General features: G+C 30.0%; 2 protein-coding genes across 2 annotated transcripts in view; one reads left to right on the top strand and one right to left on the bottom strand.

Moving 5' to 3' along the window:
* The window catches only part of LOC115877781 (diuretic hormone receptor-like), a 367521-nt gene that overhangs the window by 272183 nt on the left and 75904 nt on the right, over nucleotides 1–19434 (bottom strand). The gene's annotated exons all lie outside the window — the stretch shown is intronic.
* LOC115877770 lies at nucleotides 12643–19020 on the top strand. The gene is made up of 3 exons (XM_030894084.1): nucleotides 12643–12768; nucleotides 15259–15439; nucleotides 18719–19020. Coding segments are annotated over exons 1-3 (327 nt in total). The 5' UTR covers nucleotides 12643–12766; the 3' UTR covers nucleotides 18863–19020.

Here is a 19434-nt window from a genome sequence, read left to right as displayed (position 1 = left end):
GCTCGTCCTGAAAAAACAAACCAACTGCAATTACTAATGCAAGTGCAATTTTTCAGACTAGCAAATAAAACAGATTGAAAAACGTACCGAAATTTAATTTAGCTCATATTTTTTGTCGATTTTATTATTAAATATTGATAAAATGACACGATACCGTGACCCGGTGCATTTTTTTTATCGATTTGCCATTGTTTTTTTTATAATTTTTATTTGAATTCGCTCATTTTCCAAGATTATTGTGTCTATTTTCTTATGAAATATTAATTAAGCTATAAAGCGCCGTCTACACATAACGTTTCACGTTTTATATACCTGTCAGTCTTGCATGTTCAGTCAAAACATATCAATAAAAAACTCAGTATATTTTTACTTTATTCGATAGAAAATGACACTCTGAATATAATGACATATCGCATATAGTTTATTTGTAAATGTAGCATGCGGTTCCATAACGACAATTTGACTCGAAATACCAAGTGTGTGGTATCAAATTATTCGTAAAAAAAGTTTTTTACCGTTCCATTTGAAAAAATTGAGATATGACTAGCAATACGATTTGGGCATCTTTTAACCGGCTAGGACAAGACAAGAAAAACATTACAGCGTTTTCAGATGGAGCGGAGCGTCCGCAACGGACCGTCCGTGACTTCGAGCGGGTACCATGAGTTTATACCTATGAACGATTTCACATGGGTCGCGTATGCTCCGTCCGGATGAGCTATATTGAAAAAACATCCGCGCAGACGCTCCGCGCGTACGCACACTGGTTCGCTCTTATGGACGTACGTGGCCAAAACCTGTATTTTATTATATCAGTGAAAATTAAAGTATCAGTTAATATTTTTTAGTAAATCTATAAATATTTAGGCGTTTGAAGTTGCCGAACATATAAAAAAAGTTCTTTACCATTAGTCGTTTTCAATTATACAGGTAAAGTAACGATGGTTCAATAGAATTTAAAAGCGTTATTTATTTACCAATATTAATAAGTATTATTTTATAAAGCTATTTAACAAAAATTGAAAAAAAAACAGATTGAAAAATGGTTAAAACATAACCGGTATATAGTTAATAAGCTAACAAAGAGATAGATACAGGGTGGCCCATTGGTGTGAGAAAGTCCAAAAAGAGTTGTAAATATCGTCGTTGTAGACGAAAATATGAAAAATTCACAGTCCTTTACAAAGATGCAACCGGAGGGCATTGAAAATGATGAATAAAAACGTAAAAATATGATTAGTGTTAATATGAGTGTATTACATACATATGTTTAAATAAGGAACTTAACAAAAAACAACAGATTTAAAGATTCACTGAAAAAGTAGTAGTGTGAACATTAAATAAAACATTATCAATAATAATTATGCGATCGCACCTATCCGTAAAACAAGCAAGCAGAAAAACCTCGAAAAAAACAAAATAACATACAAAACATCAGGTTAACATGATGACAGATCATGATCAATGACAGATAAAGAATTCTTACGGAAAGTTACACTTTACGATATAATTTTTTTAACTGTTAAAGGCAAACCCCATTTAAACACAAAACTTTTTAATACCTACTACTGTATCTAAAAGACTTTTTAAATTACTAAATTCTTAGCCACGCTTCTGTTTTTCTTGGCTGTTGTGCGTCACGTCACAGATTAACAGGCCCACGTTTGCACCACAAGGCGATGCTGCAGACCACTAGGTAGACCGGTCATAGAAATTTATGTTATACAACTTGTAGTCAATCTACACAAATATTATCAAAAACTTTTTTCTTTTAAAATGTGTTCAGATTTTGTAAAAAGTATAAGTCAAAATCGCAAAACTTAAATTTGATATGAGTTTCTTAGTTTTTAACTAATATAGTGGTGAATTACAAAAATTCCTTTTTAATGAAAATTAATGAGTTAAATAAAATAATTTAATAAATTACTAGCTTTTTCTCGCGACTACGTTCGCGGTACACCTCGAATCGTTCATGCATTGATTTAAATGATTTTTTACTTCTTTATAGAGAGCTAGTGAGCATAGATGTTTTTTATTTTTCATCTTTTTTTTATTTATTAAGAGCACTAATACTCTCTTTATAGATTATTTTTTATTCTTTGAAGGATAATTGAGGAAGATATATTTCGTTATGATGTCACTAAATAAACCCTTGTATAAAATTTTATACTGTCTGGTTTATAATATTATAGTATTGCATTTTCGTACAGCAAACTTTCATTCCCTATTCTACTCCCTAAGGGTATAAATTTCATAAATTCGCTTTACCTTTGTGCCAATTTTTATGTGTACGAACCTTTGTGCTAATATTTATGTATCTAAAGCTGGCAGCATGAACTCACTCTAAAATATCTAAAAACGTAATATATAATCTAACTGACACACCACTGACAATGACAAATAATTTATTTCTGGAGGTATTGTGTGTAGGTGTTTTTCAGGTATGTTTTAGTATTTAGTCGTTTTACACAAAGAAATAGCCATTAAGCACTATAAAAATACTTCATAACAAATCTACACATATATACCTTTCATTTAAAAAAAGAATCATCAAGATTGGTAAAGCGGTTTCGGCGGGATGGATGCAACAAAAAAACCCTTTGAGCTTTTATATATGTATGGATTAATTATTTTTCCAACATATTTTACTTTGCAAATTTTTATAAATATTCAGACTCGCCAATATCGTACTCCACCGTGTCCAGCCTGTTTAGCCAAACGTAGGCCGATTCCTCTTCGGCGGCGTCGTGACCCTGGCCGAAGGAAGAGTCTTGAAGACGCTCATCCGCGCATAGGAATAAGTTGACTGCGTAGCGTATTGCGTATTAATCGATTCTGAAACTTTCTATCTCGTGTATAACATGTTACGCAAGTTTATTATTTTAATCTCGATTTTAATAGATAAATGTGTGAAATGCCACCTGAATATCTTCCGCCATGACATGTTTTTACTTTTTTGTTATGGTAAAGTGATTTGTATAAACTTTATTCAATAACGTATATTTTCCTCCATTTGTGATTTTTTAATTTTAAGCGAAAATTAAGTATAACATTTTAGGAAAAAGAAACACTGTAATATTTAAAAGAATAAGAAGAAATTAGTCTTATTTTGAAAGGAAAATATAGAAAAAACTCTTTCTATAGAAAAAGTCTTTATACTAACCAGAATCCGGTGACATATACGCGGTCTCACCGGAAACATTACTTATTACTTCGCATAACTTGAAGAATATCTACTTTTAATAATGAACACTTCAGAAATACACCAGTAAAAACATTTATTATTTGAGATTAAAACTCGAATTAAATTATAAATATTAGTTACCTATGTTGTTATAGCTTTTATAGGCCTGTTTAACGACTTAATAAGTTACCTAGCGAAAAAATCTGTGCGCGTACCTACCACTATTGTTACAGGTTAATTCGTTAAAGAAATATGTTACACAAGTTAAAAACGCTAAAATTTTAATGGTATTACTTGTGCATTATTGGCCTTATAATGTAATTTGTTGGAATTATATCTTCTTTAAATATAATTAGACTTTTTAACGACTTTTAAGTTACCTAGGAAAAAATCTGTGCACGTACCTACCAGTATTGTTACAGGTTAATTCGTGAAACAAATGTGTTACATATTATTCGTGGTATTAGTGGTATTATATTGGAATCAGCTTGGCATTAGTGGGGCATTATATGAGAAATTTTGGTATTTAATTTGTATTTTTGGCATTACTTTGGCATTAGTATACAGACATTTGTCAGCGGTTTACTCCTTGTAGATAATCAAAAAGTTTTTTGATAAAATTTGCTTTTTATGTCAGATCATTTCTATGAAAAATTACATTAGATTTTTATTAAAGACGCTGGGTAATTAAAACATTGACTAATAAAGCTTGTCCACTTTAAATAAGGGGTCACGAAATATCCTCCTTGGAGTGTTTGGGTTAAGGGGTGTATAATAAATTAATCGTTGTTTTATAATAAAAACCATAAAACATTTATTTGTGAGTAAAATAATGCAATGGTTGGATATCTCTCCTTTATAATTAGGTGACTAAAAATACACTAAAATAATTAGAAAAAAAATCTTGTACTTATTTAGTAATTACGTCAATATTAATTAATTGACTTTCTAGTCTATTTTATTTTATGTACAAATATATTATTAAATTTTAAGCATTAAGTAATAAAACACTTTGTGCCCTCTTATATCGTAAGAGGTTACGAAATATACTCCTGGTTACACCCCTTACAGAAAACAGTGTAAGGGGTGTAAATAAATTGTATAATCACTGTTTTTTATAATAAAAACTATAAAACATTTCTTATTTGTGAGATTAAAAAAACAAAACAATGCATTGGTTAAAATAAGTACATTCAATACATATGTATGTGTTATAACATAATATAGCCATTACTATTATACTATTATTATTAAAATAATATGTGTGTAACATATTTCTTTAACGAATTAACCTGTAACAGACATTTATATGCCCAGTATATTTTTGTTTAACAAACCAATCAGGAAAAATCCAAAACCTACCGTTATAGGAGGTATAAGATGATTAAACTTATATAATGACAACTACTTATCGGATAACAAATTAATTACTACTGTCAGCTAGTTCAGCTACTGTCTAGGTAGAATATACCTAGAGTACCTACACCTACCTATGATGTAGGTAGATTAAAGCTTATTTTTGACGTTACCTCTCACTTCGGTGTCACAAGCTGAATTTTTCAGGGATGGAAGTACAGTACATGATATGGGGACCCTTATTCCAAAAGTAGTACAAAATTAGACAGGGTAAAAGGGCACTATCATCAAAAATCGATATATTAATACCACCGTATAGAGAAAACAAATACTTATTTTTTGATTCAGTACACAATAAAGTCTTCGTAGGGAGTAATTTTTTATAATTATTTACAAAAAAACATTTCCATTAGCGCTTATGACCAAAAAAAACTTTAAACATGAATAATCATTTCAATCATGCGAAAATTTGGTTTAAAAATAGATTTTTTTAATATAACTTTCATTTAACGAAAACGAAGGCCTAAATGAAAAAAAAGAAACAATTTAAAAGTTTCGCTTATGTCTTGGCAAGGTATCAAAGCAAACCCCATATTTTTTGCTTTTAAACTAATAAAGATATATCAATAAACAATTAGCGATGTAATGGTTTTTGCGCGCGCTGACCGACTGCCGCCGCTGCGCCGAGATTTCCTATACCCTTGTATATATGACGTCATGGTGTGGCAAATGTAGCATTTTAATTCGATTTGGGCTCCCTTATATAGGATAACAGAAACATTTTCAATGTTAAAAAAGTATTATATAAATATTTGCATGATTTATAAAGGTACATATCCTAAAAATATTTTGTTATATACAAGTTGTCCCAAAAAAGTAATGATAAAGTCATGGCCTTTTTTAAATCACAAGTCCCATTTTTCTGTAGTACATAATTCGATTCAGCATAAATTGTGCATATAGGACACTATTTTTATTTAGAAAACTATGCGGTATTGCCATGTTTTAACACCAATGAAAAGAGAATAAATTTGTGAAGAAAAACTCACATTATGTTGTACCGGTTATTTTTTTATGACGTGGTTAACAATGAAATACTCTTTCAATTTTTTAAATGGACATTTCTAAACCATGCACCATTTATATAAAACTGTTGTTTACAAAGACAATTTTAACAGATATTAGCAGATAATTTGACATGGTTCTAAAAAAAGACATTATAAAGTTTCATTTAAATTAAAAACAATCACTTAGTTCAGCTTCGATATCCTTGATTTAGTTATGTATAAAAATATATTTCAAAGGTACAATATATTTTGATATTTTCAAACGATTAGTATTTTTTTTTTCATTTTATTTATCAAAAACTGATATTATATGAGGAAAGTATAGGTACGTGCAGTATGGTCTAATAATTATAATATACACTATTTAATATTATTTTAAAAACACTAGGCGACTGATTTATTCATTGTCGATACAAAAATAGTTATGTGCTTTTTTAGACTATTGTATGTAAAATGTTAGTACATAAGTGCTCTAAAGTGCCTTTTTCCAAAATATATTTTTATAACAAACCTTTCATGTTTTTAAATATATATTATAAGATATGTATATGATCAAAATATTTTTTTCGATATATTGAGTTTTGGCCAAATTTTTATAAGAGAGGGAACTACTTAACTGTGGTACGGTCCGCTCCATCTGAAAGCGCTGTTAGACGATCAAATATATTTTTTCATGGCTCCTTATTTTTAATACAGCCATGATAATACACGATTTTTGTCAAAAATTGTCATACGAAATGTCATTCTACTCAGAGTGTCATTTTCTATCGAATAAAGTAAAAAAATACCGAAGGTGCCATTTAAAAATCAAAAGTTGTAGTCATTTCCGGTGAAACAGGAAGTGACCGAAAACAATTGAAAACGTCAATCAATCCTAATTTGTGTCATATGCTGGCATACCAAATCTCGTTTTTTTATCTGAAGATAAAAAAGTTATAGAGGTGAGCCACTTTTGAGAAACACCCGGTATGTGACCAGAATTACAAAAAAATTGAAATTTTAAACTAAATTTACTTTTATAGGTAAAATATGAATTTGTATTTATTTTATATCCTATTTATAAATAGTTTAATTAATAATAGGATGTATGTAATCAATGTAATAGATATTTTATTTAAAATTAATTTTTATTCATCCAGGAATAAATGCAACGAGAGAAGCACTTTATTTATTTTTAATATATTTATTCAGCAGCAAATTAAACAAGCTGAAGTTTTTATGATTAAAAATTCATACGATGTATCGACTTTTTTAAATCAACAATCGAGATGCAATACATAACCGCACTAAAATATTAACAATAATTACTGAGAGGAACATGTATCGTTAATAAAATATTTACAACCCTTATTTATTTAGGTCAAAAAAGAAATAGCAAAGTTTATTATTTCATATAATATATTCTATCGTTTAATTAAGTTAGATGGATATTATTTATTATTCTTTGCTTTTTTAAATAGATATAGACTGTTTTAGTTTCTTTAACGATTATAAAATGGTGTCATTTAAAAGAAAACTGTTGTGTCAAACTGTCGCTGTCTTTATTTTCTTATTTAGGCGACGATTTGTAGAAAATAGTTATTTTTGGATCTAGTGCGCGAAGTGCTAGTCGAGATCACCAAAGTATTTTGGGCACGAGTTGGAAACAACATTTTTTCTACAAACATTAAAATCGGGATATCCCTAAAAATTATTATTATTATACCATTGCTTCGAAAAAAAAGCGTGAGCTTGGAATGTATGTTTTTTTTATTACTGAACATCGTCTTCGATTTCCTTTTAGATCTTAATACTTGGTATTTCTGGTGCTTGCGGCCGCGCCGTGAGGAACTTACTAAAATGACGGTCGATAACATAGAAGATAAAGATTCAATTTTGATTGTTAAAGTACCCAATACAAAAACAAACATAGACCGAGTCTTTACAGTGTCAAATTTGAATTATATTGAAATTTACCGAAAATAGGCAGCTCTTCGTCTAAGAAATGCTACCAGTCGCAGATTGTTTTTAAAATATCAAAATAAAAGATGTGTTAACCAAGTGGTCGGCATAAATTCTATTGGTAAAATGCCTAGCATGATAACAGAACACTTGAAGCTGCCAGATTATGAGGCCTACACTGGGGATTGTTTCCGGAGAACTTCAGCCACACTCCTTGCTAATGCAGGGGGTGATATATTTAGTTTGAAGCGCCACGGAGGATGGAAATCTTCGACAGTAGCCGAGGGATACGTCAAGGATTCTATCAACAATAAAATTCAATTATCAAATAAAATTTTAGAGTGTCAAATACCGGGATCAAGTACCGGGATCAAAATTGGATAGTGTGTCAAGTCCCAAAACCTCCATATCTCAAGCAAAATCAGAACTATCTATTAGTTTGGTATTAAATATTGGTTCGTGTACTGGTTGTACTATTAATGTTAATATTGTAAATAATAACTAGAATATTCATTAGTGTTAAGTTTGATATTTGTTATTTATTTATTCTTGAATATTTCGAAATAAATAATTAGTTATGATTTAGTTCTTCATTTTCCAAAAATCAAAATTCCAAAAGCCCATATAATTTACATGCAGTGTGGCGTGGTAACGTAGGAAAATGAAAAAAAGTGTCACTTCGCACATTGCTATCAATCTATCAATTCGTGAACCTTATCATTTTTTGGCGTTTGTAGAAAAATAGTATTTATATGTCACTTGGTCAAAAATTCATCATAAGTAAAAGGGCTTAAAAAAAATAAGGAAACTGCAGGTCGCACAACGCTCAATGGAACGAAATATGCTTTGAATAACCAAAAGAGGCCGTAAAAGAATAGAGTGGATACAACAAAAAACCCAGGTAATAAATGTCATCCACAGAGTGAAATCCCTCAAATGGCAATGGGCAGGAACCTGGCAAGAAGAACGGACAACAGATGAGCCACAAAAATTACAGCATGGTACCCACGAGGAATTAAGAGACCTAGAAGAAGCCCAAAACTGAGTTGGGACCATGATGTTAGGAAATTAGCAGGGATAACTTGGGCCCGCATAGCCAACTATAGACAACAATGGGCCCAACTACAAAGAGAGTATCTAAATATGTGAGGGAGGCTACACCATAAATCCCAAGCAAGTCTAGAACTGTAGGAACTATGCTCCCATCTTATGAAGCACCTACACAAGCAAAGGGATAGGAGACTGGGTGCAGACATAAAAAGGGGACAAACACCAATAGATAATTCTTACAGATCGCTGTGTTTCCAACATAGGACGCCCTTTCATTAAGGAAAAAACATGATACTGATAAATAACTAACAATAAAAAATATATACAGGGTGCTACAAATTCGAGGTACGAGCATTGGTATCTCGGAAACCGTAATAGATACGAAGATGGTTAAATTAGGGCAAAGTTGCGCCTTGGGATGTTCACCAAGATGCCATCAAAAAAATTTTAAAAATTTCTAGGATTACCGAGTTTTTTGGAAAAAACGGATTTCTTTGAAAATCAATTTTATTTTTTCCTGTAGTTACTTTTTAGAATATCGAAAAACTAATTGCACATTCTCATAGCCACTTTATTAGAACTATCTGGTATTATTTTTATATTTTCAAATTTTCTGATTTGTGAGATACAGATGCCAACTTATTTCTTTTAAATACGGACCTGCATTTTTTATTTGAGGTTTTAAAAGAACTCGGTCTCCTGAGTACAATGATATGCCACACTTAATATTTTTTTTTGTTTCGGACATTTGAACACAATTTATTTAAACTAATTTCAAGTCCGGCTCTGTTTTTTTTTAATATTTAATCTATTCCTCGTTACAAAACTGATAAGCTTTCAAACTTAACAATAACGTGGGGTAAAACATTAAATACGGAAAATCAAATGCAATAAATTAATAAAAAATGATATAATATATACAGTATGATCGAATAAAAACGGCGTCAGCGATGGCTATGAAATGAAGATCGCTGTCATTTTATATGTAAAATAATATGGGAAATGTCATCGATGGTCATTTCATAGCCATCGCTGACGCCGTTTTTATTCGATCATATGGTACTATAAACAATCAAATCATTTCCTCCGGAAGATGGATTGGAAATGGTAGAACAGTATAATGGCCAGCGAGGTTCCTGTCGTCCATAAGAAGAGGGTATGTTCAAAGAGCTATAAAAATAAGATTGAACGAAAAATAAATTTGTGCATTAGGGAGGGTTGTAACTCTTTCGAACATGTAGAGCATTAGAAACTAGTCTGTAGAACCATCTCCGTATCTATTACGGTTTCCGAGATACCAATGCTCGTACCTCGAATTTGTAGCACCCTGTATACTTCAAACTTTTTTTTGGTTTAGCCAAACATATAAGATTTTAATAGTCAGTTAAATCATCTTCTGAAAATTCCGACAAGAGACAGAGCAAACAAAAATGTGAAAAAAGTTAAACCTATCGCAAATCAATGAAAATTTGTACGAGTTTGTGCAGCCATCTATTTTATCCATACGTACTAACAAAATCAACACTGAATCGGTGCTAAATTCAATTTCTGAACGGTTTTAAACCAATCCTACTCACTGGCTGAAGTTACTGGCCATATAAAATTACATTTCCATCAACTGGAATTTGCTTGTTTTTCAGAATAACCCCGCTTTTTTTCTTTGTTTTTTAACGTAGGTAGCACTTCATCAAGTTATTTTCAGTTAAAAAAAGTGAAATTTGATTAATCTGGGAACTAAAAATAGTTCCACTCAATAATGGACAAAACTATCAACATAAATTCAATATTTTTCGACATATTTTTAATGTTAACTTTTCCCATTACTTTTTTTTTCATTTTCAAATACTCAGACACTAAGATGCAAAAAACGCAACGGAGGGATTTTTTTGGTCAATTTTAAAGTGTTATATTTTTGTTATTTTTAGCCCTATTTTCATAATTTTTTTGGCAAGCTGTATGTGATTATGTCAACTTTAATTCGTAAACTCAGTGTTTTATAAGCTTTTAGTATTTGCCATATTATACAGGGTTAATCGAGGGGTTGTTTTTTTAGCTTAACTTTAAAACACCCTGTGCAATAATTTCGTTTGTAAATTTTCCTAAAATATAATTTTACGGTTAGTCTCATGTCTCCTGAGCATTTTTTTGGATCGTGTCAATACATGCCTTCGTTAATTTTTAAGAGCGAAATGAACTTGCCACCAACAATTTGCAATTTTTTCAATTATCATTTCTTTTTGATGTTATTTTTTAAAATGACAAGGCGGCTTTGGTAATTATTGTGAACTATATACTACTATAAACTGCCCATCATGTCCGACGTTTGGGAAACGCTTTGCAGAAGGGTTAGAAGTTAGAAGTCGCGAAGCGGTACCAGCTTCATTAAATGAACCTCACTTGATCCTTAAAGAAGAATTAGGCAACCCCAATGACATTATATGGCAATTATAGCATCCAAAGGATGCAATACAAAGAATTAAGGTATTTTCTACAATTTTTTGTTTGTTTGTATACTTGAGTATTACAGATGGTTTCTTTAATATTCTTAGCCCATGGCCACACAGAAAGCGTTTCTAGCATTTTGCGTTTTTTGCGTCTCAAGCGCTTTTTGCGATTTTACCGTTTTAAGCGCTTTTTTCGATTTGTGTAAATTAAAAACACGCAAAAGACGCGGCAGGTCTGCAGTTTCTATCAAGATGTCAATTAGTAACGTCGCAAACTCGTGGATTCCCGGTCCGTCCAACAATCAATCCTGTGAGAAAGAGATAGGCGAGATCGGCGTCATTAGCGTTGAAGAGACGAAGATAAAAGATGCTGGGATTGAATTGTGGACGGGCCGGGGCATAATTCGGAGACAAACACAATCTACTGCTAGTGCCCAGGGGTGTGTGTAAAAATAATAATTATTATTTACCATTTATTTTAGGAATTGTATTTTATATTATGTGTATATTTTTTTATGTTGTATTGTTGTGGTTAGTACTAGTTATAATTATAATATAATATAATAAATAATTATAATTATATAACAGAATAGTAAATATTTTTAGTTGCTAATGCAATTTTAGGACATGATTTATAAAACATTTTGGAGTGAAACTTCTTTACGCGCGCTGGGAAATATCCCTTTAATTTATTACTTTTTCAACATTTCAAACTACACTTTTTCAGAATCTTCCTAAACAGTAGATGTTCTTTATAAAAATAGTTTTAGATAATACCCTTAAATTAAAAAAAAATGCATACTATTTAATTTATTTTTATTGTATTATTATATATAACGTCCGCCTATGACGGGGTCTTAGAAAACGCTACAGAAAACAAACTGATTTGTTTTCATTTGCGTTTTTTGCGAGACACGCCGAACGCTAATTTTTTAATTTAGTATAAAGTGTCCAATACAGCGTAATATGACGTTACGACAATAGTCACCAAAATCATCTCGTCATATTAAAAAATTACATCAAAAAGTAATGATAATTATTGAAAAAATTGCAAATTGATCGTGATCAGTTCACTTCACTCTTAGAAATTAATCAAAGCATATATTCACATGAATCAAAAAACAAAATGCTCAGGAGTCATAGTTCTGGCCGTAAAATTATTTTTAGGAAAATTTACAAACGAAATTATTGCACAGGGTGTTTTAAAGTTAGGGTAAAAAAATAACTCCTCGATTAACCCTGTATAATATGCCAAATACTAAAGTTTATAAGAAAACTTAGTTTAAGAATTAAAAGAAAGTTGATATAATTATATATACAGCTTACTAAAAATTTCATGAAAATAAGGCTAAAAATAACAAAAATATAACACTTTAAAAATTTGACGAAAATTTTCTCCGTTGCATTTTTTTTTCATCTGAGTGTATAAAAAAATATTAAATAAAATAAATATAACAAAAAACAAAATAAAAATAATAAACTGCACTCATGTAAAACAATTAATTACATAGGAAACGACAATAAACCGGTTAATTTATGTCAGGATATAATTTTGACGTTTCGTAAAGGTGAATCAGGATAAATAATTCCTTAACTACTGTATATATAAACAATTGTTATTGTTTTTCTCGCATCAGTTATAAATTGTTTTCCCTACTTCGAAATTATAAACAATTATTTTGTTTTGCATTTTGATCGGTGCATGCAACAAAACCAGATTGAAAATGTAAGTAAAATTGATGTAAACAGTTTTATTTATTTGTTATTTAGATTTTTACGATATTTTAATAATCTTTAAAATAGTTTATTTAATTTAATAAAAGACAAATACATTTCAAACCAAACTGAAAATAGTATTGTATTCATAATTTTATTTTTTTCTACTGTTTAAAAAATACTGTTAAAACGTTATGCATGCCAAGTATAACACAATAAAAAACCGAATTGCATTCCAAAGAATTTTGAAAAATAAACTATTATTTCATCGGTATAGTCTGGGCTGTGTATATTACCACTGAAAAATACTTATTTATCAAAATATTTTCTATTTTACTTCTTAAATTACTATATTAAAGAACAATATAGAACAATTTATTGCAAGAAATGTATATTAATGTAAAAAGTTCTGTCATGACAAGCAAACTTACAATTTTGTGCTTGCTCCTCCTTTTTTCATTAATATTATACTAATATAAACAAAAAAACTAAAGTAATGTACAACAAACTGGTAGATAAAAAAGACATTCTAATAAATAACACAACACTGGAAATAGTAGAAAAAAATGTATATTTGGGACAATTAATAGACACCTCAAGATCTGTACTACATGTACAGGGTGGTCCAAACTGGTCTGTTTTAATAGAGAAAACCTATTTCCTGACTAGATAGAGCAAAACCGACATAGATGTCATGGGCTCGATTTCTGAGACACATTTAATGGCGTAAACCGCCTGTGAATATTTTCACTGCCAACCGAGATACTTTTTTTTTGAATTTGAATTTTTTACCATTTGGAAAATTATCCATAACTTTTGTATTTTGCGGAATAATAAAATTCTGTAAAAACGTTCTTAAGGTACTTTTTTAAGCACAATCCAGTGGCGTAGTCAGTTTTTTTCTATGCTTGCTCTTTTTATAAGAAATAATAAAAAATATAATTTTTTAAATAGAAATCATAGTTGGCTATGCACTTAAAAAAATGCTGGCGTTTAACCCTTTCCAACGATATAAAGTCATGGGTATCTATTTCTAAGAATCAGAGAAATATTAGGTTTTTTATCTTTATATCGGAGCGGGCCTTGATTTTTTATTAACCTAATTAATTTTTATCACAATTTAATATTATATGTTATTATTTATCTGCATAATTAAAGACTTTTGAAAAGGTAAATTAACATTCTATATTAATATTAGTATTTACAATTGAAATCGATACACTAAACAAAGAAAAAAATTAAAAAAGGTGTTTTTTGAGTGACGAATATACTTTTCTAAAAAAATCATAAAAAATGTTCAAACTGAGCACCTCCTTGTTGAATACACAGTAAACATCTTTTGCGCACAGAGTTACAACGATTTATTAGGTGAATTGGTGTAATAAGTCCAAAAGCTTGCCTGGTAGCTTCTGTAATTCTTCTTTCGTCCCAGTGGTTCTTCCCTTATATATAAGGTCTTTTAATTTCTCTCATATCTCAGTTGGCAGTGAAAATATCAACAGGCGGTTTACGCCATTAAACGTGTCTCAGAAATCGAGCCCATGACATCTATGTCGGTTTTTCTCTATCTAGTCAGGAAATAGGCTTTCCCTGTTAAAACAGACCAATTTTGACCACCCTGTATATATGAAAGAAGCCTCAATCATATCCAAATCTAAAATATCACGTTATCTAAAAAAGAAGAAAACATTCGACCAATGCGAAACCTGGACACTTAAAACGGACATTATAAGGAAACTGTAGGTCGCACAACCCTCAATCGAATGAAATATGCTGAAAATAACAGAGAAAGACCGTAAAAAAGAGTGGATATTACAAAAAAATTCAGGTAATAGATGTCATTCCCAGAATCAAATCCCTCGAGTAGCAATGGCCAGGACACCTGTCAAGAAGAACGGACAACAGATGGACCACAAAAATTACCTAGAGACCTAGAAGAAGACCAAACCTTAGATGGGACCATGATATTAGGAAGTTAGCAGGAAGAAGTATAACTTGCGCCCGCATAGCCAACAATAGATGCCAACAATGGGCCCAACTACAAATAGAGTATCTAAATATCTGAGCTAGAAATAGTGATGATGATGATATAAAAAAATAAAAAATACTAGTTATACTTGTTATTTTGATAACTGAAATCCGCAGACATCAACAAAATATCAAGTTTTTATAATTCTTTTGATGTAATTTTTCACAGATTTTTCTGCTACGGTTTCATGCCACCAGCTAAAAAATTAAAAGCATGCAACGAAACTGCCAAAGCAATATTGGAAAATTAAATTTCATAAATAAGAGAATTAACAAAGGAAAAATTTAATAAGACCCTCCAAAAATTCTTTTATAAAAAATGTAGTATTTCGTCTCACGATAACAAACAAAAAAGTTCTTAACGGAGACATAACGAAAATTCTTTATTCCAATTACAAGGATATATTTTTTTTGTAAAAGTAAAAATTAGTATTTTTTAACTGTCTATAGAAATATTTTATCTTTTTTTAAGGAAATTCGTTATTGTATTGTTGGCTTCTGTGCTGGCTGTGACAATGGCAAGTCAGCCACATCCCTGTCAATGCTGGCCAGACTGGCAGCCTGAAAATGACGCTCAAGGATGGCACTGCGTACCAAAAAGCGAGAAAAGCTTCAGTTGCAATGTTGATCCACCACCAACATGCGTATGCAAGGTAAAAATATAACCATATAGATCTGATAGCATAAATAAAAACATAATATCAAACAAAGTCGTTTAAAAAAGTTTCCTTAATCTTAAATAAACAGAAAAAAATACTATATCATTTTAATATAAAGCAAACAACAAAAAATAATAACTTATAAGAAGTAAGTCAACTTTTAAATGCTTTTAAATTGTTTCTTAAAGTTTGTAACGTCAAATTACATTTATATTTACAGTGTCAAAAAGTTTTATGATCAAGCAGAGTTTAGAAAATTGCGGATAAATATGTTTGCCATAATTTGTTTAACTGCCAACATTCAAAACAAATTTGATCATAGAATGTTTGAAAGTTTAGTCTACAACTTTCATTGGTGAATTATAATGAACAATAAAATATTCTTAGATTGTAATTATCTTCTGTTACTGTTATCTTCTTGGACTGACATTGTCTTTAATATAGTAATTTTAAAGCTTTGGTCAAGTATACCACCAGCTAGTTTTGTTCTTAACTTGCTTAACAAAAAGGCCAAAGTTTGATAATTACCACTTTTGTCTTAGCAAATTGTACAGTTAAACCATTAAAAGTATAAGTAAAATAGAATTAAATAATAATAAATTGCAAACTATTAAATAAAAGTATATACAGGGTGGTCCGAACTGTATTCCGGGAACTTCGACAGCATATTCTGCAGATAAAAATAAGTAAAAAAGTTCGTATAAAGGTATGTCCTAAAATGCTTAGTTTCGGAGATACAGGGTGTAGAAGTTTCATTTTTATTTCGATTTTTTCCAAATAATTTCTGAAGTAACGTCAATATTTCGATGAAAATTGGTGTCTGGGAGTTTTGTGACATGATAAATTTGATTTTGATGTCAAAATGACTCCTATTTGTAGGGGGCGCCACCTACATGTGTTTTAACTGTTTAGAAGAGTAATAACTTTTTGTCCGTACCGGTATAAAACTACTGACTAAAAAAATATACATTTCCATGATTTTTTACGTAAAAAATGTCTCTTGGTACAAATCGGTTGCTCATAGAACCGTTCTCAAGATATTTAGAATGGAAATAGTCAATACATGTCATTATTGACAAAAAATAAGCACACGTTTAGTATAGCTATTAGACTGAAATAATAAATTTTATTTTTTTTAAATTAATCATATTTTTTCTGCGAAAAAATGATGATTAAACAATTTCTGTTGTACTTTTGGCACAAAAATATTTCAAATTTATGATTTCAGTTTAATAACTATTTAGTCAACATGTTTAATTATGTCAGTGATGACAGGTATTGATAATTTCGATTCCAAATATCTCGAGAACCATTACTCTTAGAGATTTTTACCAAGAGACCTTTTTTATGCAAAAAAAGTCTTGAATGTATATTTTTTTACTCAGTAGTTTTATACAGGTATGGACGAAAACTTATTAGTCTTCAAACCAGTTAAAAAATATTGACATGAAAATCGAATTTCCCATGTCAAAAAACTCCCAGACACCAATTTTCATCCAAATATTGACGTTACTTCATAAATGATTTTGAAAAAATCGAAATAAAAATGAAACTTCTACACCCTGTATCTCCGCACCTAAGCATTTTAGGACAAACATTTATACGAACTTTTTTACTTATTTTTATCTGCAGAATATGCTGCCGAAGTTTCTGGAATACAGATCGGACCACCCTGTATAACATGGGTATTTATTTTAAAAATTGAAGAATTTTGTAAAATTTCACAAAGAAAAGAACCATTTAAAAAAGTGAGAATTTTTAATTTTGATTAGTGGAAACTCATAAATTTATTTTAACACCCTGTAGCATCTAAATGGGATATATGTATTTACATATATATTTTTGTTCGTCTCTATACAGGGTGAGTCTTAAAGAAGGGCAAATATTTTCAAGGCTGGTAGATCTCGATAAAAGAAACGTATTTTCTCTTTACCGTTTTTGAATAAGTCGAAAATAACCGAGTTATTCAAGTTTGAAAATTAAAAAAAAATAAATATTAATTTTTAAAAAAATTTGAGACACCGGATTTTTTCTGTATTTGTGTCCCTTTTAGTGCTGCAACCATGGAGTAAAATCAGAGATTAACAAATGTTACCGTGGGAAAATTTGTGGTAAACAGGTAGTTCTAAAAACTTTTCTAAAACATATAGGAAAATTTAAAAGAAAATTCATGATTTTCAAAAAAAAATTATTTTTCGGTTAAATTTTGAGAACCACTGGATGTTTTCTGGGTTTTCCTACTTGAAAATTGAATCTACTACATAGGTTACCATATTATGGAAATATTATATTTCTTAACTAAAAATTTCAAAAAATTATAAACTTTCAAAAAAAAAATTTTTGCAAAAGAAAATCTCATAGACGTGTTTCTGGAGTCAAAATATATATTACTAAGAATATACTACTAAAAATATTTGCACTTGTTTAAGACTCACCCTGTACATAACACTCCTATCAAACTTGATTACTCTAATTTCAGAACAAATGACAACAACTCTGTCATATCGATTGGTAACAATCATTCCAGATCACAAGATTGAAAATAAACTCGCACTTCACTTCACTTCGCTTCACTGTTAGGTGATACGAAGTTAGCCATGTCAGCAAGTTTACAAAATTAACAAAATTATGAAAAGAACAATACATAATTAATAACCTTTTACCGTCACTATTTTTTTCTAAACATAAAAGCTCTAAAAATCCAGTTTAATTAACTTCAGTACATCTATAAGTCTGTTTTTTTTCTAAAATTCTATTTTCATTTACTTTATATTTCAATTTAACCGGGTACAGATGTTATATCAATGTTTTAACAAATGTATTTCTTTTGTTTAACGAACCGCCTACGTGGATAAGTAGGTGGCTTAACACAGAAACAGAAATACAATTTTCTCTTACTTTTGTGTTTTAACTGGAGTAATTAAGGTTATGAAATAGCAAATTAAACTTCGCGGTAGTAACCTTTGTGCTAGACAAATGAAAATAATTTGCTGGAAAATTCGAAACCAGACAAAGAGAAAAATTATGTTTTTTTTTCCGAATGTGTTTTTGTCGCCCACACAGAGAGTGAACTAAAATCGACAAAGTACCTTTGCAATTTTTATTGCCACGGAGCTTGACCTCGCTAAAATTATCATCGATTCTCGGTTCTTAGCCGTCTTAACACCATTTTTTTCGACAGTATGGTATTATAGATCATATTAATCCAAATATAAACAAATAAATATTACTAAAAACATTGTATATTATATAAATAATTCGTATTTTTTTTAGGATAAAGGGAAAGATGTATCACTACCTTCTGGAGAAATCAACTGCCTTGGCCAAATTACCAAATTTGATAAAGACGAATGTGAAAAAACAGCAGAATGGGAATCTTGGTATCAGAAATATCCACAATACAGAGCACAACACTAATTCCAGTGATGTGGATTTATATAGAACATACTCAATTAGTGTAAAATAATTTCTAAGAAATGTTGTATTTTTATGTTTTTAATATAGGTACCTATTAATTGTTATAATAGAAAATATATTATAAAGAAAATCATACGAATATATACTTTTATGTGTTTTATTTTTTTTTATTCTTCGGTCAAAATATAACATTAAATGTTATATAGGGTGCCCCAGAATAAGTGCAAGTATTTAACTGGCTTTGAAAAAAATTCCAAAAATGTTTGCAAAAAATTTCGAATTTTCGAAAAAAAAATTTTTCGCGGAAAAAACCTTATAGGCGTGTTTCTTGGGTTGAAATTTTTTGAAAAAATTTTTGGATTTTTTTTTTTAGTTTTTAGTTAGATAGCTCCTGATAATATGGCAACATAGGTAATAGATTAAATTTACAAGAAAGAAAATCCAGAAGGATCCAGTGGTTCTCAAAATTTTACTCTAAATTTTTACTTTAAAAAACTCCGTTATTTTGGACTTAATATGAAAATATATGTTTCTTTTATCGAGATCTACCATCCCTTAAAATACTTGCACTT

This window comes from Sitophilus oryzae, unplaced genomic scaffold (assembly GCF_002938485.1).
Source record: "Sitophilus oryzae breed Bouriz unplaced genomic scaffold, Soryzae_2.0 scaffold_1498_pilon_pilon, whole genome shotgun sequence".
Classification (NCBI taxonomy): Eukaryota; Metazoa; Arthropoda; class Insecta; order Coleoptera; family Curculionidae; genus Sitophilus; species Sitophilus oryzae.
Note: the sequence above shows the minus strand (reverse complement) of the source record. Positions and strands in the feature narration are given on the sequence as shown.